The 26,694-nt window shown below is 38.0% G+C and overlaps 1 protein-coding gene across 23 annotated transcripts in view; it reads right to left on the reverse strand.

Annotated features, from left to right (window-relative positions):
* PPFIA2 (PTPRF interacting protein alpha 2) overlaps window positions 1–26,694 on the reverse strand; it is a 209,645-nt gene that overhangs the window by 6,430 nt on the left and 176,521 nt on the right. For 14 of the 23 annotated variants that reach the window (XR_002434677.1, XM_021385289.1, XM_021385271.1 and 11 more), the window contains 10 exons: window positions 20,589–20,597; window positions 13,685–13,766; window positions 10,440–10,640; window positions 8,393–8,455; window positions 7,596–7,625; window positions 4,705–4,880; window positions 3,775–3,872; window positions 1,713–1,888; window positions 1,550–1,618; window positions 474–633 (listed from right to left, as the gene is read on the reverse strand). Coding sequence is in view for 20 of the 23 variants with exons in the window: in XM_021385289.1 (XP_021240964.1) it covers window positions 474–633; window positions 1,550–1,618; window positions 1,713–1,888; window positions 3,775–3,872; window positions 4,705–4,880; window positions 7,596–7,625; window positions 8,393–8,455; window positions 10,440–10,640; window positions 13,685–13,766; window positions 20,589–20,597 (1,064 nt within the window). In the remaining 3 variants the exon portion in view is untranslated. Of the gene's footprint in view, window positions 1–473; window positions 634–1,549; window positions 1,619–1,712; window positions 1,889–3,774; window positions 3,873–4,704; window positions 4,881–7,595; window positions 7,626–8,392; window positions 8,456–10,439; window positions 10,641–13,684; window positions 13,767–20,588; window positions 20,598–26,694 lie in introns of those variants that run through there. The other 9 variants (XM_021385290.1, XM_021385272.1, XM_021385269.1 and 6 more) reach the window with 7 other exon arrangements.

The raw sequence follows: 26,694 nt of genomic DNA on the forward strand, positions 1-26,694 counted from the left end.
TTAGTGTCTGAAATTCAGCATTTGTTCACTGCTGGTTGTTACTAATTCTTACCAACTTCAGTTATTGGACGGTTTGAATGTCAGACAGGAAAGTAAAGATCACAGCCCCCTGTAAGCTCATCCTCCAAAATAAACTGCACCTACTGGAGAGGTTTATCAGCTGAAAAAGTTGTTTAGATACTGCATGTAATCTTAGATTGAACATCACCAAATGAATACTTCTCTTTCTGAATGTTTCCTTTGCACTCAGGAGGGCCAGATTTATTTTTAATGAATACAGACGGTCTTAAGCAAACATGAGAAACATCACTAGCATGCCAAGTCAGTGCTCTGCTATTCCCTATTTCCACTGTCCCAGACTCCATTCATCCATCCTATGCTAGCGAGGTGACCTTGGCAGGCATGCACTGAAGTCAGGTTAGCATGCTAGGGGAAGCCTCCTGCTTTCTGTAAGTGTGGAATTGACTTCATACCATCCGTTGCCATTTTCCTGGACTGCCCTGAGGTCGTGGTCAACCTGAAGCCGGCCGGCAGCGTTTCGGAGGAGCCGGGCATCATGCTGATGCCGTGGACTTCGCGGGGGGGGAACTGTCGTCGCCAGGAGGGGCCGCGCCTGAAGTTCTTGTCGTCGCTCTGTCAAGACACAGAGTTGTGTCGGATAAAGCAAAGGGAAGTCTGCCATTGATCACCTGGCTGTCACCTCACCCACTGCCAGATCTGGTCTGCAACAAGTGCCCTGCTTTGCTGTGCTGCGTCTGAGACGCTCTTATAAAAGTAAATCCTTTAGAAATTAATATTAAACGCTAGGGTGGAAAGCTTCCCTTAAGTCGGTGGCTTGACATACTGGAGGGTTCTGCTAAAGCAGAACTTTCTTAGAAGTTAGATCTCTTTCTTACAAGTAAAGTGATTTGTTACTGTATTTGTTACAGTGGTTTGTTACTGCATTGGGAGGCTTATGTAAAGCGTAGTATGGAATTAAAAATTAAAAAATTCATAGGTATCACACATCTTCGTGTATTCCTTAAAATATTTATTCCTCCTTGAACGGTTTTGCACCAGACTCTTACCTTGAGACAAATGTTTTCCATAGGTGGATTTGAGATTCCTAGGTAACTGCCCCAACTCCCACTGTGGGACACATTGTCTTAAAAAAAAACCTGACAGAAATGCACTTTATTCTTTCCTCTTTTTTGTCGTTAAATAAAAGTTTGAAGTGTCCCAAAGAAAAGGTTGCACAGGCCTTTCAGGCCTTTCCCCATTGCCCCATCCACCCTCATCTCACCAACTCCTTTCTACATTTATCCTCCATGGAAAGCATTCATCCTAAGTTCAGAGTGCAGTGCAAACTTTAGTGCCACAAATGCTAAGGATGGATATGTAGCCATACAGCAGTCACTTTAAAAACCTCGATTGGCTTTTCCTAATTTTTTTTTAACACTTGTAACTGACTCTTTTGAACCATATGTGAATTAACATATCTTCATGCATTGCATCCCATTTTTATGTTTTACTGTGATAGTTTATAAATACTGAAAATAAAATTAATTACTTCCTCAAGTCGTCTTTCAGTTCCTAGTGCTAAAAGGTTGTTGTATTCTCTCTCAAGGATCTGCCGTGCCTAGAGATACCAAAGTAAACAATTAAAATGGTTGAAGAGGAATCAATGGCAATCATGGGTACAGCTTAACCAAAAGTAGCACGAGCAGACTTGCCTGGGTGTTTTGTGTTGGAATCTGTAATAATAAAGCTAAACTGCTGTAATCAAAGTTCTCATCCAGTGCTATGAGGGAACCATGTACACCGCTTTCTAGAATATTGTTTGCGTATTCCCGCAGGCCGATAGCTTGTATCCAGCGGATGACACGGTCGTTGCTCCACACCAGCACATCTGTAAGAACATGACACTGGGTCAGGGTCTGGTAATTGGTACCCTCCAAACTGTGCAGGTGCATGCATTCCAACTGGTTTAATTTCTGTATGGGGCATGCCAAGAAACTATTTTAGCACAGCTGGAATGGCTTCAGGAACTCCCACTCAAAACTCAAGGTGTGGGAATAGCTGTGCAGCTTTAGCTGCCTTCCCCTTAAATGGTTGTTCTGAATGGTTTCCAAAGGAAATTGTTTCCCACGTGCCTCCAAAGGGCATTTCCAGAACACTGTTCCTCCCACCTCTTCTAGAGCCCCATTGTCCACTTACCAGCTCTAAGGGAGCCTCTATGGCTCACTGATCGATGAATGCACCTCACTTTGAGACAGATGGACTTAAGGCAAGCAGGCCTGAGATAGTGCGGGGGTGAAATGGACACCTCCCCAAACCCTTTCCAATTCTTAAGCAAGATTTTAGAGCTTTGTCGTGCAGGGGAACAGCACAAATACCCATTCCTTGAGGTTTCACTTGAGTGTCTTGTATCAGACATCTGTGGGCTGGGCCTGCACCTGCCGAAGCTGGCGGAGAATTCACAGTGTCAGAGACAGGAACTATTTTTAGTTCTGAAAGCTGGATTTGCTGTCCAGGTCCATGAAAATTAGAAGGCTAGGGCAACAAAATGAGCTGGGAAGCCATTTTCAAGGATCTCGCTATTGTAAAAAAGAAGTATCCTACCCTGTCCATTAGATTAAAAGAAAGTTACGCTCACTGCTCTTTGCACCCATGAGTGGGAAATGCTGTGCTGCTCTTTGTGTTGTGGTGAGGGATTTTCCTGAAGCCTCGGAAGAGCGGAGCTTTTCCCAGGAGCAGTGTTCTCCATCACATCCCAGACTTTGGTGTCAGGATGGGTTCAACTGCAGCCCAGGAGCGCTGAGCCCAACCTCTGCGTGGTGGTGCCAGCAAGACGCAGGCCGGGGGGTGATGTGATGGCAGTCACCCTGCTCTCAGCTCTGCTGGAGCAACCCCAAGATCCCAGACCAAAATCCAAAACCCCAGATGAGAATCCAGTCACAGCTGCTCTGGCAGACCTGATGCCTCCAGTTCCAAGTCTGGTTTAGTGCATGCCATCACCTGCCCCCGAGCAAAGAAAGACTTTTACCCTTCTAAATTCCCCCAAACACCTTTTTTTTCTTTTCGGTTCTTCCAACAGGCACTGCATTTGAAAGGAGCTAACTGCTGTCACTCTGAGAGCGGGCAATGCTTGAGGAATCAAAGGATTTGCTTTTGGCCTGGGGAGGGTGGGGAGCAACAACCCTAATTGCTGCGTACAAAGGGAGCCGTGCAGTGAGGCTGCAACTGCTCCAGAGAGCATTGCAGAGAAAAATACTTCTAAACCAGCTGCTAAATCCTCTAATGAGGCTGGTTCTGTTAGGAACTGCTCCTATATATACGAATATATTTCAAAAAACTGCCTCGGTGGCCTCCCCCACGGCAACCTCTTTGCAGTGCCCACTGTGAACTAGGAAATCAAGGGCAAAGACTTGTCCAAGTGCTCAGGGTTAGGGCCCTGAGTGCCCACGTGTCCCAGCGCTGCCCCACAAGTCTCAGTGACCCGAGGCTGTTTGGCTTTCTGTGTCCGAGACTTAAAGATGGGTAGGATCTGTGCCCAGTATCCCATTTAGCAAAAGGTAGACATCAAACCGCTGTTCAGAACTGCAGCCCCAATTTAGCAAAGTATTAAACTGTGCCTAATTTAGGGAGAGGTTCTGTGTTCTGCAGACAGCTGGATTTGTGCAAGGTTTATTTAAAGCACATGCTTAAATGCTTTGCTAAGATGGCATGACAAGGGGTCAGTAGTGTGAAGCTTCAAAAGAAACATTCCCAGTATTAATTCCCAGGAACTATCACCTTTTATTTCATGCTGACTCATTTCTCTTCGCTTTTCCAGTTCTTTTCTATCATAATTCAATCTCTTTAAACACATGATTCCATATTGCAAGCTTGTTCTGTTATTTAAAGAGAAACATTTACAGAGTTAATAAAGAAAAATGTGAAGATGGGAACATATTTAGGATGTCTTTCCTGCGTGTCACGAGGTGTTTCATGAGGCCCATGTAACAGGACTTGAGAAAAAGAGGAGAGCAAAATAATTTAAAAAAACTACACAGACTTTAAAAATGAAATGGACAAACCAAAAGGAACATGTTTGAATACATGTTGTAGCATAAGTAACCTAAAACATTAAGAAAAGGTCAGGCCTTGGGAGACCAATTAACTGTTTTGTCAAATCAGTCTTCAAACAGGCGTGTCAGACAGTAAATTTTACTAAATCCACTTCTTGTCACATAAACATCATTTCCCCTGAAGTCAAATGCCTTAATTTCCATATTTCCAATTTAGCTTCCTGGCTACATCCTTAGATAACCCAAGCAAGTGCCAATTTGCTCATTCTATGGGCAGCTTGTTGTATGTGCTGCACACAACAGCTTTTCGTTATTACAAGGACTCAGGATTGCCAATCTTAGTCCAACATTTTCTGATAATTTAATGCCACTAATATATTAACTGTTAGATTATCTGTTATTAATGGCTTTATTTATACATTAATGGTTGCCTGCTTATTGTGAAATTATCTGTACCAGCATCTCAGTTACAAGAGAGCACTGTGATGCAGTTGCTGTTACTGAAGGAGTCAGTCTGTCTGCTCACATTTCTGACACTCGGCACAAACTCTTCTATGAGGTTTTCCAGGCCAGAACTACAAATAGCAAGCACTGTTGCTCTGAGCAGCATGGAGTGCTGCAGCAGACACGAGAGGCCTTGTACATGCAGACATACCGATGGAAGCTGTCCACCATTTTCAAGTGCACACGCAGATCTTTCTTCGTCAGATGATCCAGCATCCTCGCATCGACCAGGCACTCCATGAAGTAACTGCGGTACTGAGGTAAGCCCAGGCTGGGCAGCCATTCGTTACCTATCCACTCGTGGTTCATGTCACCATAGGCCAGGGTCTAAAAGGAAAATCAAAAAGAAAGAAAAGTTGGGGGGGGAAGGTCATTTCATAAGTTTGTTCCGGGTTGCACCACAGACCGAAGACTGTGTATCGATATACTCTGTTTGGTTCCAGCAAGACTTCTTAGCTTAGAAAATCAGTCTAAAGGAAAAACATGCATTGTTTTCATTATTTTGACATTTCATTATCCGGAGTTGTCAGCAACTCTGAAGTATTTGTTACTAAAAGCAATATTTAACATTTTTAATCCTGTTTGCTGTCTTTGCAAAATGTAAACAACTGTTAGAACACAAAGTAATAGTTTCCATTTTGTGTTTTAAACTCATGCCAATACATAAAACAGTCAAAATGTGTTTGTTTCATGGTCTTATGAGCTGTCCATTCAACTTCTGGAATACATACGCCAGGCAGATCCTGCATAATGCTTGGTAACACAAACACGGCTGCAGGGAACCAAATGAAGTTTGTGTCACTCTGGGGGGGGGGCGGGTGTGGAGGCTATGATTTCCCCAATAGAAGCTAATGGCTTTTCTCATTTCATGATTACTTCTGAGAGTAAAGGTTAATTTCAGTTGTCAGCCAAGCTTACAGAGTGGTCTTCAGCAGGTGACAAAATGAGATATTTTCAGCTGTGACCAGCTTAAACCTCAGTGCATTGCGAGCTTGCTCTTTAAAATGGGAGTGAGCCAGATTTCTCCTAGAAACGAGACATGAATCTACTACGTTGTACAGCTGAGATTTCAGGAGGGTGAGGAAAAAGTATCTGAAACAAACACACGTGTTGTGCTATTTTTTATATGGTTTGCATAATTAAGATTAGTTAGGTAACATTACAACCTAACAGAAAAAATAACTCATAAATCACAAGATTCACACCTTCCTAAGAGGATGGTGCTCAGTTCTAAGCATTGTTTCCAAGTCTAACTGTCTTTTTTGGTTTGGTGTGTCTCCTCTCACTGTAGACAAAAGGCTTACAGTGCAGGATGGGTGTACTTTCTGTGGGGGAAAATACAGTGCCCCTATCACTCATTCTTGTGCCATGTTGAAGAGAAGAGGAATGTCATAATAAAGACAGTAAGACTGTGTGAGTGCATTTACTACACAGAGAAGGAAATTTAAGAATATTTGATAGTCCAACTAACACAAAAAATGTTGTTCCTAATTATACAAGACTATTTGTAGACTGATACTTGGGTGTGTTTTATACACTCGTGCCTCTGATTCTTCTAAAAACAGATGGTGTAAGTTTAGAAATGTTGGATCTCAAATTCTTGGCATGTCTCATTGCCTATTCTCAAAACAGAGGAAAATCTTTTCTTGGTTTAGCTGGGAGGTAGAAGCTATCTCTCAAATATAGCCAGCTGGGACTGTTTAGGCTTTCTGTGCCTCTGAATGTGAATTTACCAAGCAAAAATCTTGGTCCTAATTGGATGTGTGAGTACAAGGACCTGACCTAACATGCCTACCACTGTGACCTTACTGGGGACACGAAGGGACGTGACCTAGTGATGGTACTTGATGGTCAGGTTGATGGTTGGATGACTGTGAATGTCTTTTACAACGTAAATGATTCTCCTATATGTGTCTGGATGCAGTGGCACTGCCAAGCGTCCCTATCTGCCGTGATGCAAAATCCTCTCCCATTCTGTGTGTCTCCATGTGGCAGTGATCACCGCACAGGACCTGACTCAGAGCTGGACGTGGGGCCTCCATTCACATCACAACTCCCACACTGCTTCATTTTTTATCAGATACTACACCCGGTGAAACAACAACAACAACAAAAAAACCCTAAACAACCCATCACAGGTAAAGTTAGTACTGTAGAGGGGAGTTTTCGAACATGTAGACTGGAAACAGCTCCCTCATCTCTCATAGCTCCCTCATCTCTCATTCTGAAACTGAGACGTTGCCCTAAGTAAAGGGAGTAAGACTGCGTATGTTTGTGCATATTTTATAATATACAAACTTTTTATAAGGGCATGTAGTGACAGGATGAGGAGAAATGGTTTTAAACTGGAAGAGGGTAGATTTAGACTAGATATTAGGAAGAAATTCTTCACTATGAGGGTGGTGAGACACTGGAACAGGTTGCCCAGTGAGGTTGTGAATGCCCCCTCCCTGGAAGCATTCAAGGCCAGGCTACATGGGGCTCTGAGCAACCTGGTCTAGAGGGAAGTGTCCCTGCCTATAGCAGGGGGTTGGAACTAGATGATCTTAAAGATCCCTTCCAACCCAAACCATTTTGTGATTCTATAACATTCAGAGAACAAAAGTCCTCCAAGCTGAATGCAAGGACACAGCCTACTCTATCAAAATGATTGGTAAATGCTTTCTGCTGGCAGCTGGAGTATCCCAAATGTCCTAATTCCATAGGATATTTTGGGCTGTCAAACTACCTGCATTCTGGGTAGCAAAACACTAGCTGCTATTTATTTGGATGCTTTAATCCTTGATCATCCTTGGGATATTAACAAATCATATTAGTTATGGGCATGTAAAATAAAGGACTGTGTTTAGGCCCTTGAGAACATTATGTTGTATACATCACAGCAATTTCTTTTAAGGAAAATATTTACATATGCATCTGTTTGTGCTTTCCCTAGCAAACTAGATACTGTCACAATACCATTCTCCTCTTTGACTATTGACAAGATGTTAGTTACATTATCGTTAACCTTACATTCAAAAAAATCATGCAAAAATGTCATACCTGGGCCCAGCTGCCTTCTTCAGACTCTTTCTGTGTTATCAGCAGGAAGCAATTAGTAAAGCAGGTAAAAAGACAATAAAAATGAGTTACAAAGAAGGTGTGGCTTTCATGCATATAGCAGTCTTACTACAAATGGAAACATACATGAAAATATGCTGATAAAATATCTGAACTCAAGTTACTGCCAGTGCCTTGAGATAAGCTACCAGAATTGCAACAATTAAAACCATAAAATTGTAGTAGGACAAATCTCCCCGTGTTCGAGATATAAAATCTTTACTGTTTAGTGAAACTCTACAGCATTATCTCAAATACTTTCTATGGTTCATGACCAAAACAATCATTTCCTCTCTGAAATCGGGTGTTAGAAATGCCATTATTTGTTTCTAGTTAGATCTTGCAATGTTCACAATAAAATCTGTGTTCTTGTGAGTGGACTGAAAAGTGCTTTTCACACAGCATTTTTATGGCAAAACTATACTGTTCCTGACAAATTAAACAGGATGAACTCTACCTCGGGTCAGTTGAGCATTGTTATATTTATGTTTACCAACACTACTAAAACTTCAGCAATTTTATTTCACTTAATGAAGTTTCACGTTGGCAGGGAAAAACGCAATGTAGAACTTCAATTCCTGTTTTTAGGTTTGCACAATCTTTGTGATTACAACACAGTTTGAAATTTCTTTTGCTGAGAAACAACAGAATTGCTCTTTCTACTGGCATGCTTGGGAAGCAGCCTGCAGAGGCTGCTTTGAGCACTGTGGTAATCCTTACATGCAAAGGGAAGGACTAACCGTTTTAGCTGGAGCAGCAAGATTTTCCATTTCTTCATGGGTCACCCAAACATTGCCTGAGGGCTATGAGCAGGGCCCGCAGGGAGGCAGGAGGGATCCGCATTAGGTAAGCAGTGGTAAAGAAGAAAGGCAGCACCACTGTAAGTTAACAGCGTATAGCATCACCATCAGCACAACCATCATCTTGCCTCTACCGAGCTGCAGTTAGAGACAACTTGAGACAATTTGGTTTGTGTCTTTGTTAGAGGAGTCCGAACAGACGTGATGGAGTGTTTCAGCTAGGACTGACGGATGAGCACAGCCGCAAAGGAAAGAAGAATTAAAGCTGCATTTCACACTCAAGTAGCAAATACAACCTTTAGGTCATGGATTTATCTGTACGTAAGCTTCATTTCTCAAAGACTTTCCAGACTAAATATTCTGCACACATCACAAGCTCATATTGTAATCTAAATAATGATTGCTTTCCCCACATTCCTGTGAAACAAAAATGTCAAGAGAACATGCTTGTAAGACTATTTTCCTCTTTGCATTGTTTTCATTTAGGTCCTTACAAGAACAATGAGATGAGGCAGGAAAGGGGTGGGAAGCCTGCTGTGCACACAAGGTGGAACGTACTGTGCTTTCTTGGGAGCTGCAGTAAAATAACTCCCTTCCTGAGGAAGAGGGGAAGCAGAAAGACTTGGGATTCAGAAATGCATGGTCGAGGGCAGTGCAGCATTTTGCTGCCAATTACACAAGGAGAAATCAAGAGCAAATTATTCCCAAGCTACTAGCTTGAATGTCCTGTTTTCTTATTTCCTAAGTGACAATTCTCTTGTGCTTTGAAGTAAAAAATATCCAAAATGGATTTTGATATTAAATGCATTTTTAGTAATTCAACATTGTGTTGTGCCTATAATATATACCTACATTAGAATTTGTGACATTGCCATGGTTAGGTTTCTGTGGGGAGAAGGTATCAGATGGGAAACCATAATTTTTGAAAGCATCTTAGCAGTGTGAAGGTGAAAGGCCAACCAATGGAAATATTCAAGTCCTTTTGTCCAGTTTCTCAACTGCTTACATAGCTCAATTGTTCTGGATAAATTGCTAAACCCCTCCAAAGTATCTCAATTCTAATTTCTACCAAAAAATTCTTCAAGAATTCCAGGAAGATTAGAGATTACAAAAGACAATAATAATTATTAATATTATTAGTATCTTATCATTAGAAGTCTGGGCTGCACTAATTAAGTAGTAGCCTTTGTCCTTCACTTCTATGCCATGTTTCCCATCTGATCAAACCTTATTTTTTTTAACTTGTTCGTGTGTTTTCTTTTTTGTTTCAGTCTCTGTTGCCTCTTTCATAGCCATCATCACCAGCCTCTCAGCATCTAAGTCCCATCTCGTTTTCTTGTTTCTTTTTCTCCTCGTCCATCTGGCCTGTTTTTCTTCATTTTCCATTAAAAAGTGTCTTTTACATGAAGCACATACACTTTTGCTCTCCCTCAATGTACTTTCAGGCTCTTTTTAATATGTTCCCCTCTTTTCTTTCATATTTATTGCATCTCTACTTCTTTCTTTCCCATGTGTTCCAGTTCTCCCTTCCATGCTCTGCCCTCATGCCTGCAATCACTGCTTCTCCTAAAACCATGAGGAATCTTCAAGCAGTGAATTCAGAACAGAAAACATTTGAAAGGGTACAAAAAGGGGAAAGGGAACGAGATTCAGAAGAGCTGTATTCCTAAACAACCCCTTCCCCCTCCTGCATTACTCTACCCCACAAATGATAGAAAGGTAAATAACAGAAAAAGAGAAAGACAATCATATTTGGCTGGGATAGTTCACCTGAAGGAAGAGAAGGGCAGAGCTACGGGTAAAATTACAAATAAGATAAATGTATCAGTGATCAATAATCAAGTGAATGATGAACATGTACTTCTCCAAAGGACAGTTCACGCTGACTGGAAACAGTGGGTTACCAGAATCACTCTGCTACTACCAAAGCCTTTCTGCAGCCTTGTGCAGAGTGAAGAGGGAAAGAAGTTATCTGAACAGGACTCACTGTTCTGGATGTTGGAGGTGCTGATGGGCTTGTGAGTGATACCATCTCCTGGATTGCTAATCGGAGTTTTAGGCGATGAAGAGGATTGCTGATTCCAATTTCTCTTTGAATCTCGGTGTCAGACAAAGCAGACATAATGGCTCCACTCTTCACATTGGCACGGCAGGCAGCCACATACCAAGCTGGCATTCCTAGCCAGAGCTGTTGAGACAAAGCTCACGTTTGTTCCAAGCATCACTTCTTTTATCACATTAAATTAATCACTGAGGCACCTATCAACCTGAATAAGCTTAGTAATACTCACAAATTAGTATAATTATCATAGCTTTTATTAAAATGAAATTGTTTCAGGAGTACTGAAATTGCCGTGACTTCACAGGAACTCTTTTTATTGCTTCTGTTGTAGCCAGAAATTTAAAGCAAAGGAATGCTTTGGATTATTTTTAAAGCTATGTTTCTCCATCATCTGGGCTACTTCTTTCCTGTGCCCTTAAGGAAATTGTAGCAAAAGTCAGTATTGCTGGTGGTTTTATAGTCTTATCATGCACAGAAGACCAACTAATAGGAATCAAGTAAGTCATTTTTACCATTTTGTCCTAAACTGGTTTTCATTCTCTTTCCATGTTCGTCCCTATGGTATACTTGTGGGGCACAGTTTATCATTCTTAGCTTGCATTTTCTTGATAGAACTAAGCACAGTACAGGTAACCAACCTAGCGAGGACTGTGCTTACTGCAAATCTAGGAACAAGTTGGTATGGTGGTATCCTGGCTGGAAATACTGGTTAGAAGTCGCAGCAAGATGTGAGCGCAACTACATCACCATGGATTCAGAAGATATGTAATTGCCACTTCAGGTTTTTCTACTTCGGAGACTTACTAGCCTAGGTCAGCAGCAGCCCTGTGTTTCAAAGTGACACGGCCTCCTGGTCCTTTCTTCTAAGAGGTACTCTCTACCTCTTGCAGTCTTTCTTGGGACCTACTCAGTATGAATTCTGCCAGGTCTTCTGAGCTTTCTCATTTTGTGCTGCCTCATTGATATGACTATCAGTGTCTACAATTCTTTGCTCCCAAAGGAGAGAATTCCACAGTAAGGCTACATATACATGGGAAGTTTTTGTCACAGCATGAAATATATCATACTACAGAGAAAAGTGTGAGAAGCATGTAAGCAGCAAATGCCATAACCACTGAGATTCTGAGGACAGCACAATGGAAAACGAAGAGCAGTCTATCTAGGTGCTTAACTCTAGGTGACATTTCAGATTTTTTAGAACATAGGTCTTGCCACTGGGATTGGGAAGGAGAATGCATAATGTGAGATTTCTGCTGGGCAGCAAAATAGTGAATATTCTAGTCTGAACCTGAAAAATATGATCTAATCTCAATTTAGTTGCAATGAAATACAAAGCTTCTTGAAAATAATAAAAAAAAGAAAATTTAGGTAGATTATATGCAGTTGCACTTAAAAAAAGACCCATGTGGAAACTATATGTAGACCTAAAATATATTTAATATTCTCTTTTAATTTGACATTTGATATTATTCTTTTTTGTACATGCACTTGAAAAGAAGGAAAGCGTGAACACTGGGAGTTATTCTCTCTGCAGAATCAGATTCATGTGTTTGCTGCTTATTAGGTAAATTAGTTCTTTAAAAAATTAGGTAAGTTCTTTAACAAACAGCTGTCCCTATCAGAGAATGAAGGTGTAAGAGAACAGTCCCTAAAAGCAGGACACATTCACTGTGCTAGGCAGTGAATCCACAGAGCAAGACAGTTACACTTTCCCAGCGTTAGTTAAGAAAAGTCACAGTTCGTAAAATACATCTCAGCTATGTCTGTGCAACATACGGGTGACCAGAATAAATGCTAATGCTGAGAAGTTGACCCCTGAAAAGTTTGGACATATCACAACTGCAATCACATCCACTACTTTAAATTGGCCCTTTGGCTCCTTGAATATTAATTTCAGTTTTCATTTCCAGGGTCACACATTACATTTTCCCCAGGAGAGTCTGAAATGCACATAGTGTCTATCTGTTGACTGAACGCACTGATGCTCACTGAATAAATTCAACACTTCTGCCTCATATCTTTTTATCATCAGGACACGGTTTGCAATGGATACTGCAACATAAACTTCTGCATGGGCTTTCCTGTGCTACTCTCATCATGTTTGCCAAGAAATTCATAGACATCAATCAGCATCTCTCTGAGACAGTGAGAAGCATATATTTTGCTGCTAAGAATCAAGGCAAAAAAAAAAATAAATCAGAGCTTAAATTACCAGAAATGTCCCTACATTTTACATCACTGTGGAGGACATTAAGGGACAGATTGTTTTCAGTACTTGGAAATGCTTACACATTTGCATGTTCACCTTACCAGTAAATCAGTAAATCAGTTTTTATTGTAATAGTGAATATTTCTGACTGATACAAATCTGGCTACAGAACTGTCAAACTTCCCAGAAAGGTCAGTTGGCAGCCAAATTAACAAATGCTCCTTGTTAGCAGAGTTTGCTTTTCTGGAAGAAAGATATCATCTCATTTTCCAAGGTCATGTCTGAACACTTGAACTGCCTTTCTGTTTTCATTTCATCTTTTTTCATTAGGAACCTTCAAATAAAATGTGAAGTGGAAGTTTTGTAGATGTCAGCTTCTTTCATTCCTCATCTTTACTTATTCCCTGTGCATACTTCTGTTAAAGCTTTGAAGCGGGGCTATTTTTTCTAGTTGCAGGGAAAAGCTCTGCAAATTATGTCTGACGATCAGACATGAGAATAGGTGGGAATACATAGAGACACAGTGCAGACAAAGAACAGTCGCTACTCCTTTAGCCAACAAAGAGCTTGTATCTGCATGGAGCTGGTATAGGCTTGCCATGTAGGAGTGATTGTCTATAATGTATAAGACCATCCTGACGTTTGATCTTCTTGCTCCCTCAAGGTCTGGGTAGGTGTTTTTCAAGTAGTTCCTTCACCTAAAAGCCAAAACTAAAATTCATTTTGTCAAAATTGGTAGAGACTTCTGCTGAATAAATTTCTCTGGATGTATTCCAAAAATTCCATTGAAATAAAGGACAGGCTTCAGCATCTAGACTGGATTTCAGAGATGAAGGAACTGCCTGTCATAGGGATTTCAACCTGCACCTCCCACATCTCAGGTAAAAGTGAATAAGAAACACTTCCCCTTTGGAATGATATCTAGGTAAAGAAGTGGCCTACCAACGTGAGTAACGCTTACTTCCAGCCAGGCGACCACCGTAGGCCCATCCCACTGGGCAAAAGGCAAACCCTTTCTCCGAGCTTCTTCCAGAAGTTCATGTCTAAAAATGAATCAAAAACTGTTAATTATGCAGAGCTGTGTATAAAGACAATACAGATGCAACCATGCCTTATTGTTAAGGGTAACAACAGTGAAGCACAATGACAGGCATAGAAAAGGCACAGAAAATGCAAGGAATATTACAACTCCTTCTCTTGTTTGAACATATTCCTTACTCTATTCCTAACTCTTTTTTTTTTTTTCCTTAGTGAGTTTTGATGTCATTTTGACACCTAACATACAAAAGGTTTCTACTTCTACTGATCTGAAGCAATAAAGAATTGGGGTAATCTCTATAGAAGGACCACCCAGACAACAGAAGATGTTGGGGAACTGGGAAAATTGTGGGATTCCTCCTGAGCCTAGCTTAGCTGCAGTCTGGTCATGACTCAGAATGCCCCCAAACGGCCAGCTTCCAGACCCTAGCTAAGATTGGATGTAATGCAGCAAGATCTGTGGAATCTTTGTGTTTGAAATACTAAACCTTGTTGGACTGGCCATACATAATTTTGTGGACTCTGGAATACAACTGTTTTGCATCTTAAATAAGCCATCCATTGGTTATTATTTTTGTATTGTTTATATACAAAGAAAATCATATTTTTATCATTGTTTTTATGATTATAGAATTTGTCATTATCATATTTTTATGATCGAATTTGCTTTCTCAGTTTTATACATATGCATGGATATACTTCTACCGAACTGAACAGATACCAATCCAACTGCTGCCTCTGCAACTTCTCTGGACTGCAATGAGTGTGTATAAAAAACTGTGGCAAAAGTACCATTCTCAAAGCTTAAAATATACTTCTAGTATAGTAGTGTTAAATATTTTGTAAAGTGTAGGTCTGTCAGCTACACTATCAGGAAAATGCTCTATATTCAATGTGTTCAACCATTTGACCAGTCGTCTGAGTACTACTGTATTAGGAAGCATGAATAAAGGCCCCTCTGTGGTGGTGACATCGCAGAAGCAGTCCTTTTAAAGTTTTTTTTTTCCTGATATTTAACAGCATATTTTCAGAAGCCTCCTACTGAGTGAAACACAAAAAATGCTCTCAGCAACAGGCTGTACTGAAAACCAAATTAGACAGGGTCTATGCTAATGGCAAATTAAAATTTGCTTACATTCCCACCCAACAAGGAAATCTTTGAATTATAGCTCCAATTTTGCTTTGTCCTCTGTTATTACTACAGCCTTTGTGGTTCAGTTATCCCTTGGCAATTCTTCACTGCCTAAGCAGCCTTTCAAGTATATGTACTGCAAAATCACAGCAGATAAAAGCAATTGAGTGATCTTACAAGGAGTGTTGCTTTGGGGATTTTTGCACTGCTAAGGGGCCAGATTGAGACAATTTGGCTTTAGTAAAAACATGGAACTCAAACAGCAATTTTGCAAACATGTTTAAATCCCTCACTCTGAGCATTAATAGAAAGACAACTGCTTTAGTTTCTGTGTTGCTGCTGTGGTAATGCGCGATAATACAGATTCTTGACAGCTTTACTGAAGCTTATCTAGCTTCTCCTCCTACACATCTTTTGCAGCATAGTTCTTTAGCTAATCCATTGCCACTTGGCTGTCTAAAGACATTGAAGAGCTACCCTTGCTTTCTATGACAGCACAATCCTCAGTAAGATGAGGAAGACTTGCTATTTGGGCATACAAATGTCATGTTACGTTCAGTAGCTGGAGAGTCCCATATTCCCAGGAAGACCAGTAGTGTGGGCCAACAGAGGCATACACTCGTTTGCTTAGGAAAGCAGAGCTGAAGGCTGGCCACTATCAGCATATAACCGCATCTCAGATATCTGTAGATGGGGAATTTGGGTTCAGCCTTCCCTGAGAGATAGCTTTGCAGGGTGCTTGTGATGTTGCCTGGCCATCCCTCCAGCACCTCGAGGGGATGGCAGATCTCCTGAGACCAGCAAGGTTGCTAGCTGGCATAGCTGTCCTCAGGTAGAGCCAAGTCTTTGATGCTACCCCCTCCTTATCTGTTTGGGTTCAGTGTTCCAAGGCAAAACACAGACACTGCAAAAGCCCACAGGACTTTCTCCTTCTCCAAAGCCAGCCCAAGCCCAGGGCGCAGCTACTTCTCTCTGGCCTAGAGTCCCTTGGAAGCACCATCATCAGAGGAACCTGATTCTAGATTTTTCCTTGCCTGGTATTTCTCTTTACCCATCACAGCTGAAGGAAGTGGGCTGGCTATCACAATAAATAAATAAATAAGATGGAAATTATGACTTTGAGGGCCATTGGCCACTTGTTTGTGACAGTCTTCTGCTCAGAGCAGGAGAGCAAGGGCATATGGCCTCCAAAAAATGGGGTTCCAGAAGAACTTGTGGCCCATTTCTTCAATTTAGTGTTAAATACCTGTGTGGCCTCAGGAACTGAGGTATTGCAGAAGACGCCTTGTCACTTTAAGATCCCACTTCCATAAAAAAATTTACTTTCTTTATGTTGGAATTATAATGTAGTGTTTCTAGGGAGCTCCCTGTGACTTTGCAGCATCTGAGTTGTCCTGTGGCTTGTTTTGTATAGCTAGCACTACTCAAGTACACCCTTCATGAGTAGGAAAGCACGTCTACTTCACAGGCAGTCTGGTTCACCCAGCTAAAGGAAAATATAGTTGCAGTTATTGATTTTGCCTGAAGAAAATGGGACCAGGCCAGAAATAAGATGCTCTCTATGCTATAGCTAAAAACTACAGTATGAGAAACACATAATTCAAAGGGTCTTGGCTTGCAGAAGAAAAGAGCTTTGGTTTGAAAATATATCTAGTGTAAAGCTGAAATTCTTTACTCAGCCATGCACAGGGAATATAGTCACCATAAAGCCTGTGCCTCACTTTTTTATGCAGAACACTAAAAGGATTTTTGAAATATTTATTTCCCTTGAAAATAACGTTATGCTTCAAACTTGCATTTCCTTCCGTAGGATGTTTCATTTAAACACCTCTCCAATATTAAATATTATTTAAATTGTATTTTACTCTTTTAAAAACAGTATGTTTTGACTACTTTTTCATATATACCAGGAGTTCTGCAAAACCCATACCTACAGTTTCTAAACCAGGAGTTTCCATCTCTTGACTAAGAGATATTCTTTAGTTGCCAGTCATAGCATTCTTTTGATATGAAGTACTACAGGAAGAACTCAGTTCTACCAAAATAAGTTGCAAATCACATGTAGGAAAAAAACCACATATTACTTTGATCAGTAGTACAAATCATAAGAAAAATGAATTGGGTAATCTGCCTATTTTAGAACAGAATCTGAGTATTCTAGCACAGAGTGAAGTGTTTTCAGGATAGTCAGTGGCTTCCTGAGCCACAAAATGGAAGATATCCAGACCTGACTGTGGCACCTGTATTGCCATTTTCCTTACAAAACCAGACAACTGATCACAAGAGGGAGATAAATCACCTCCATAAGCTTGTCACTCCCCCTTCCTTTCACTACAAAAACAAAGATTAGGGACAATGAATAGCATGGTACAGTTTCTCTAATTTTGCAGATGCTTTGTAGGGGAATGTATGGATATTCTCCTAAGACTGACAGTAAAGTACTACATCTTATAGTGTGTCCACTTTGTATTGGTAAGGAGGTAAGGAATTAAAACGTAATTATTTCCATGCACATTTAGTTTCTTGGCAACATATGAAAACAAGTTGATAAGGGAGAATTGACATTAATTAAGCATTACTAGAAATGGTATTATTTTGCAGATGAGGCTTTAAACCACTTCTACTGGAATGAATTCCAAATTAATGCCATATTTTAAAGATAACATTATTATTGTTCAAGAATAAAATCCTTTTCCATTGTGGAAGTAACTGCAATATGCTACTTAAAATAATATATTGTTACCCTGAGCCTGGTTTTGCAAAGTAAGGAAATTACATGAACATTGACTATTTAGCATTTACCCAAAATTTGAGAGATGTTTATATTCATCTGTTTTTTGAGAGTGCATCATAAAGTGGGCTGTCCTCTCTCTCTCTTTTTTTTTTTTTCCAAGACATAAAAGAAAGATGCCACATTGTGTTGCAGAGTTGTGTGGCAGACAAGTGGGCTTGCTTCCCCTGCACTGATTTAATCCTCTCCAGAATTACTTAATTACTTCTTAATACTTTTATGTTGATCCATTTTCTTTAGCATCACTCTTCTGAGCACCAGGTACAACTACACACCACAGCTGAGCACATAACTGTTTTATAACATGAGGACTATGAATGTTGCAACATCCCTCTGGACATGAAAGGTACATGGAAGCAGAGAAAATTCCTGAAATTTTCTATTTCTCATATATTCTTCCATTACACAGGGGTAATCTTCGTTCTGCATCAGCAGCCCTCACCAACTCATCACATAAAACTCAAGGAACTTTATTAAAAATAAGAACGTTCTTCAAATAGAATTTGTGTGGGAAGTTAACAAAATCTTGATTTAGAGCATGTCATTCAATGACAATCAATTTTCTTTATGAAGATGGAGCTTCTCACCATGAGGCAAACAAGAAATATGAGCCTAAAATTTTGGACATATATAATCCAAACACTCCACATAGTATACAAACTAAATCCTAACACTGTCATGAAGAAACTTGAATTTAAAAAGTATTTCAACACAGATCCTCATATTTCTGCAAGTAATAGCACTTACTGTGATAGTTCTAGTAGGTTCACAAGAAAAGTCTTCTGGGATATTATGTTATGCATATTATAATGACTCAGTTAAAACGTAAGCATAAATGTGAGATAAACTGAAAATGAGGCACACCGAAATTGAGACCAAATTATGATAGTAAAATACAAGCAGCATTTATCTAGAAATTTTGGCCAATGGGGGATTTGGATCCTATGAAATGACCTTTACTCATAAAACACTTTCTCAAAAAGACATGTGTAAGAGTTTGCCTTAGCAGACTCTCTTATTATTGTTATAATTGCTACCATCAGTGTTATTATTATGAAAAATACTAAAATATTTAGTTTATAACCAAATATTACACAACTGTTTTCTAGAAGAGAAATACACACAAGATATACTGTTTGTCTGAGTAAGCCTATAATTTTAAGGTAAGATTAAACAGATCTGTCTCTCATCCGTACAGCATTTCCAAAGCTAATCTACTCACGTGCAAGGACACCAAAATTTAGGACCAGAGATTTCTAATGAATTGGCAGTACAAAAGATAAAATTTCCTAAATATTTATAAGAGGCTAGAATCATGTAGCTAGGGTCATCAGATGACAAAATAAGCTGGTTGAGTTTAGCTGCATTTATAGAAATTAATAATTACATTAAATGTCTAAGGCAAATAAGTTTTTTATCTACTTATATTCTGCAGGACTACAAATGTTTTTAAACAATGAAGGAGGAAAAAAAGACTCAGACTTGATATTGCCATATAATACTGACTTAATTTAATCTGAAAGGATGCATCTGACTTCTAAAGACTACACTAGTTAAAAACGGAGTAAAATTTTGTTGCAACTTTTGCTGTCAGGGAACCTGACTTTTAAATCATTTGAATTCCATGTTCTTTTTCATTCTTCCTCCTTTTTGATACTGCGTATAATAGGCAGACAAAACGATGGCAAAATCCAACTTCCATCTTTACAAAAGCTTTTGTATCCATCTTTAAGGAGGTGTCAGCAAAGAATGACTAAGAGATGAAAGCAGGCCTGAATCAAGAAGCAATTAACAAATACAAGGTTTCAAATCTATAAAACAAATTCAATTTTAAGTTTAGCACCATACAGTGCAGATTAGGAAAGCACATTTAACTCTTAGTATTCCATATATGTGTACATAATAACTCTACGCAAGCCAAAGGGCAACATTCTTTATCTGAAGACACGTTAAATTAAGGGATGCATGCTCAGGAATGCTTAATATAGGCCCTAACAAGTTAGACCAACAGAGCGTGACTATGAAAAAAAAAAGAAAACACTTGTGAAATAGACTTGCACAATATATAACCTTGCAATCTTGTATGTAGTGCACTAAATTAGAGATGCACAGAATTCCCAGGTTGATTAAATCTTATCAAATCTAATTTTACAAAGCCATTTCATAATCATGTGTTCTAAATTAATGTGGTAAACCTCCTCTTTTCAAGCTTTTCTGTCTTTCCAGCTTTCAGAAAGTTATAGCTCATACATTCCTTGAATGAAAGAAATTTTCTCCCTAAGCTCTGCAAATAATTCAAGAAGAAATAACATGTATGGTAGATAGAAGAGTAGCTAGGAATTTTAAACTTGATATCAGATTAACAACAACAAAAAAAAAACCCTTAAAAATAAGCTGGTGAAGAAAAGCACAAATGAAATCTTACTGTACTGCTATATAGCATGAGGGCTCAAAAAGAAAAAAGTGTATTTTGGATTACTTAAGTGTTTGGGAGTTTGAGTCCTCTGGGATTTAGTTTAGCAGAATATATGAATAAATGCCTTTATTATTCTAGGCCTTCTCTGCTGTGATTTTTCCACTGACTTAAACTTTAAATGTCTTTATGATTCTGGGCTTGAGACCGCCCAAAGTATGCTTAAAAACTTTTACAGCATTTGCCTACAAATAGTTTCTCCATTATGTTAAGCCTTGCAGGAACAAGTTCTACATTTCTGTATGCTTTCAATACTTCAAAAAGTTTCATTTGGGTCATTTTTCTGCATGAGAATGTTATTTAACAGAAGAAAAAAAAAGAAAGAAAAAGAAAAAAGAAGAGAAAAAGAAAAAGGAAATAAGAACAAAATATAGAATATAAACATGGTGCTGAAAATGAATACGTTCAACAGCCATGATGTTTTAACTTACCCAGATATGCTTTTCATGAGATGAAGAGAGATGAATGGAAAAAAAAAAAAGCACATAAATGTTAATGAATATATAGTAGTTCATAAAGAAATCATATGATAGATAAAATAATAGCATTATCATAATTACCAAAATATTTTAAATGGTCTCTGAATATTTTAAAAAATTTAAATGTTCTTTTGAGGAACAGATGCATTTTTCAAAATGAGATTTTTAATAAACTGATGTTCATTATTTGTTAGGTAGCACTCAGCACAGCAAATCTACAAAACATATTTGTACCAAAGATCTGTAAATATGGTTAATGCAGAATAGATTTTCAACTTAAAGTATGCTGCTCAGTTTTTAATAATTTCATTCTTTTTGTGTAACACAAAAAATCTGAAAATCTTGAACCTGTGGATTTAAGCGAACTACCAAAGAGACACAGTAAAACTAAGAGTGGACTATGAACTAAGGTTTACTTTCCTACATTTACGTTATTAATATATCAACAAAATGTTTTGTAGTAATGATAAATGACCTAGACTTAAGGTTATTTTTTTGAAATAGGCAGAAAATTTCATATACACAGATGACTAACAACTGTAATTAAGCAGTATGTCTATCTGAGCAGTTGTGCTAATGCCAGACTAGCAGTAATACTGGTTTGAGTGTTTTGCTCTCTAGGTAACCTATTTTTGCCAATATAATTGATAACAATACCTGTATGAGAACCCAGGATGCCATCATTGATTATCTAATTTCTTCAACATCCTCTAATTGCTATCATAAAAAGAAAATTATGTGCCCGAATGAAATCCAGATATCTCAGAATTATATTTCTGTTAACCAATGATTTACAGAGATATAAGAGGGTTTCGTAGGTACAGCTATAGAAGAAAACTTTGAAGTGAAATGCCTGTGCTCTGATTAATTGCAAAGATGTTGCATTCATTTCAGTGAGTTTAGGAGGGGGCTGGTTCCAAGATCTTGAATTTTGTTTCTGTGTTTGTGTGAGAGAAGAACAGCTGTGAGAGAGGAGAATAAAAAGTACAATACAGAAAAGTAAATGAAAACAAATGACAAAGTCATACAAAGAAAGTTTAAGAAAGGAAAATTAAGAAATGGGAGTACAGTGAAGGTACTCAATATAAATAAAGGACTAGAAAACTAGTCAAGCAATTACCAAATATGATGGAGGGACCATTAAGATTGAATATGCATTCTCATGGTTTTGGGGTCAAAAACTCCATTATGCTTATTTTCTACTGAGAAAGAAGTACTGACTGACTTAAAATTTTTTGCCTTTCATTTTGGACCTTCCAGAGTCTATCGAACCATCGCTCCTATTTCTTACATCTTCCTCTGAATACTCCTTTGGATATGGGTAGAGAGAAGTATAAAGGATTAATCAGAATGTGATCAGTTTGTTGGCAGCTTTAGTCAGTTGGAAGCTTTCAGCTCCCTCGGCATAACTTAAGGGACCTGAAGACTATTTAACTCTTCCCCATTACAGCAGAGGATCAAGGATCATCTCTTTGTTTCCTGAGTGTCTTGTCCACAGAAAAATAAAATGCTAGAGAAAAAATGGATCTTTAAATTCCAGCTTTTTCATGGGACAACCATTTCATTGCCATTTTATTGAATGAAGAAAACAATTTCTCTTAGATTTATACTAAAGACATGTAGATTTTTTTTCTGCTGCTGTGTTTAATAGATTCTTCCCTTAAATAGTTAATGGGAAATGATATTTGCATCTGCAGAAGATCAGATTTTAGGGAACAGCTGCATGTTTGCGAGTAGATGCTTATATTTGTCAAGAAGTCGCAAATTGCAGTTGATACACCTGTGTGGATAAGGCAGGGATTTGGGCTTTGCCAGATTTTGTTTGAATAGAAAATGTAAATAGCTGAAATGAATTGTATGGAGAAAGAATAAAAAACACTTGACAAAGGGTAACGATATTATTTTTAAAATTAAGTTTTCTTTTAAAAAGAGTTCAATATAGGTATTATAAATAATGTTCATTCAGACACAACACATTGTTTCAGTTTCTTCATCTTTATAACAATATGAGTAAGATTTAATAATCCTTTACACTGATAATGCTACAGCAGGAAATAATTCCCCAAATATAATATCTAATTTAATAGTGATATACAATTTTAACGTTGTGAAAGCTTTCATTGACTATTTCAAAGAATTTTTCATTCAAGTAATGGGTAAAAATCTGTTTGGCAAAAAAAAATAAAAATCATAGTTATGTATAACCCAAGGACTAGAACCCAATCCAGCCATGGCAGAAGCATGGTAGTTACAGCGTACAAACATTGATTACATCAGAACGCTGAATACCAGTCCCTCCTCCACTGGAATGGGAAAACAGAAAATGGTAACACTGAACAGAGTATTGTTTGCTAGAAAGGGAGAAAGTACTAAAGAGCCATCTGAAAAACAACTATATCAGGTAATTTCTCATTGATAAGGAGGGAAGGAAGAAACTAAATACTAAATTTGAATTTTCCTAAAGATTCTGTAAGCAAAAAATAGGGGAAAAAAGGCATTAGAGTGAAAGTATCCTTAAGAGTTACCACTGGAAAATAAATCATGTACGTTTGGGATATAATAGTATTTAATAAGCATTAAGTATTCAAGAACATTAGATGGATGGCACAGAAAAAGACCTAATTAATTCAACCGGATTCATTTTTTTTGAAATGTGTGCAATTAAGAAAGTCATTAGAAACAGCTATTTGTATACTGCAGAGGACAGAAATTACTTGTATTCAAAAATACATTATATCGAGTTCTAATTCCAGTTGTGCATATTAGACCTAATTAAAGTGGCATTGTGTGGATTAAAAAGAATCTAAATGATGGCTACAGAATTTCAAACTTTTATTTCATTAAAAGGCCTACCTTCACATATTTTCAAGTAGCTTACTGACGGGTTAAATTTTCCATAGGCAAATCTAAGCCCCAATATTCTATCTTATCAATTTTATTGTTTGTGTATTCAATATTTTTTGAAAAATATTTAAAAATGAAAAATGTCACAAAGAAGGTCTTAAGCATTATTAGGAATTTATCCAATTTATCAAATGAATTTATTGTAATTTATCAACCCTGATTCTAGTTAGAAAGGAACTCATGCTCTTCTATTAATATGGAAGGTCCTGGTGCTTGATATGTTCATTACTGTAGTCAGTTGAGACTTAATTGCATTGCAATTCTTATAAGCCCATGCATACTGTAGATTTTATTTTACACAGTAACTTTACATACAAGAATTACTGAGGTCTTGATTGTACAGGGCTTCATTCATGAATATATGTATGTATGTGTTCTGGCATACCAAGGCTTTTCTGCAATCTGATTGAAGTTAGGAACTTGCATCTTGCAAACACAACCTCTACCTGTGGAGTAAATTTCCCCCAAACAGGTTCATGGGAAATATTTTGTTGTTTTGATTTTCCTTGGAAGATATAAATCTTACATCTTAAGTTTGTCTTGAAGATGTGGAATTAAAGGATTTGTTATTACACAGACCAAAAAAAAAAAAAAAAAAAAAAAAAAAAAAAAAAAAAAANAAAAAAAAAAAGAAAATTAAGAGATTCTTATCCAGAGTCAAATCAAGCAAATATTGGAGGAAAAACTAAAGTTGAAGGCTCTGCTCTTGACTTATTCTAACATGGCCAGATGGTGCGGTCATGTTATGACACAGTGAGTGAACTCACTGTGGCTATGAAGTAAGTAATGATTGTTATACTAGCATTTATATTAATACGTCTGGAAATTTAGCTGCTGTTGAGCTGGAATCCTGTCAGTATGACCCAGTTAATGGGTAGCTGACTTGCACATAATTTTTCTTCACGAACATAATTTATATTTAGGATTCAGGATAAATGGGAAGGTAATGGCATAGACAAATTTCTAACTGTACTAGAAGCACGCACAAGGTCAAATCTATGTGGCAACCTAGGACTATGTAGGATTTGAATCTCATTCAAACCTTGCCTTATGTTGGCCCTTTTGCACAGGATGAAATAAACATAGCCTTCAATGCTGAGAGCCAGGTTGGCTAGAAGTACAAGCTTACAAGTAACCTTTTCAAAAAATGTAATAATCATTCTGAATTTGATTTAATGATTTCCAGACAAACCTGTAACTAAGCATGGATGCCTGTTATTTTCAGGTCAGGTGGTTTTGTTGTTGTTTTATATTTTAAAATGTTCATTTCCAAGCTACCTTGTTTCTCGTTTCTAAGAAACACTGTACTGTAGAGTACATGTGAAACACCAGCAATAAATGACCAGTCACATACTTTTTTGAAATATAAAGATACATTGCATATTGTTGCAGATCAAATCAAACATTTGAAAAGGAGTTGAATTAGTGGCACTTTGCAATTTGAAAGGCGAAGCAGAACCTCATATGGGTTCTGTGCTACCTAAGACTTACGAAGTTTAATATTAACTAGATTTATCATGTATTTCAGGTCTGAGAGTAAACATTTATGGATGACTGAAGCACCTTAAGCTCATATTTTCAGATTACTTAAGGAATGTGATGGGGTTTAATTAAAAAAAAAAATAAAAATTCTACACAGCTTCCTTAATTTGTCGTTGATGCTTTAGGAGAAAGACTTGTTACAGATACATTGACTATAATATGCAAATATTGACTCAAAAGAGATTTTTGTTTGAGGTCTTTAAATTTAGAATATTGCTGAGGCAAACTGATGATTACATTTTAATGAAGCAGTCAATTGAAACTAAAAGAAATGTAACATCCCAATAACATCTTCTAAGTAAGAAACAAGAAAACTAAAATTTAGGTTAATTACACCATTATCACTAGAGAGGGATTTGGTCTCTGGAAATATCATACTCTCTCAGGAAACTTTTTTCCAAGTGAAATGTATTAATCAGGAATCTAACTGATGCATACAAATCATGCTATAAATAGTATTAACACGCTACAGTGTAACTCCATGAAGCCAAAGCAGGGTCAATGCACCTGCTTGCTTTTGCAGGAGCAGGTGGTCAGGATACATGGGGGCTGTTAGCAACTACTGGCTGCAGCAGCTTATGGATTGAAACATTGTGCTTCTTCATCCTTAAGTTAGGGGACATACTTACTGCACTAATGATAGAGTCGAATATATTCAAAAATGCAAAATTACATGTTTAGCATTTTAAGGCATTTCTCATTTTGGAGTTTTTTTTTTTTAAACAAATACTGTTATTAACATTTTAACAGGAACAGCAGCTATCTAGTCTTTTAATTTATTAACTCAAACCTAACTTCAGAATCTGGTAAATTAAATCATACATCAGATTTATGAAGCTACTGAGTACTTTGAAACTGTTCTAGATGTAGTGAAGAGTCTAATTTCAGTTTCACATCAAGGGCAGAATCCCAGCTTTCCTACACCTATGGGTTCTACCACTGAAGTGAAAGAGAAGTTGACTGAGTTGCGAACACAAATGAAAACCATTTCACATGGGTTCTGTGCATAAGAGAGAAATATAAGTTCAGTACAAGGTATTATTCCTGTTTTCCAGAAAAAGTAACTGGCTCTTGGACCACTGAATTTTTTTCCTAACTAACAAAGCCAGCATAAGTAAAGGTCTTCCAGACCTGTAAATAAGAAAGAAGAAAAACTTCCTTACTTTTAACTATCCTTCTGGTAGGCCTGATTCCTTTGGGACTCTATGTCCTAAACTAAATTAGCCAGAGAAATCCTTAGAAGATGAGGTGCTCTGTATCTCTGTTCCAGCCACTGGAATTTGTAGTCTGTTTAGCAGTAAGAAGGAATCAAACACTCAAGTTTAAATCTTACCGCTATATTGTAAGAGAGCAAAGTGTTCTTACACTCCTCTTATTACTTTTTACAAAGACATAATATACATAACCACCATCCTTAATGTTACTTTCTCATTTGCATTACCCAAATCAGTAATATTACAGCTACTGTATGTAATTGAAAGCTACTTCCAAGGGTAGCTATGCATCATTAAGTGTTGGCAAAATTGAATCTGACCTACTGAGACAAACTTGTCATTCAAATGACTTTTTGGAGTGAGTCAACCAAATACTTTCCAAGGTAAGACATGCAAAT

The sequence above is a fragment of the Numida meleagris genome, chromosome 1 (assembly GCF_002078875.1).
Source record: "Numida meleagris isolate 19003 breed g44 Domestic line chromosome 1, NumMel1.0, whole genome shotgun sequence".
Classification (NCBI taxonomy): domain Eukaryota; kingdom Metazoa; phylum Chordata; class Aves; order Galliformes; family Numididae; genus Numida; species Numida meleagris.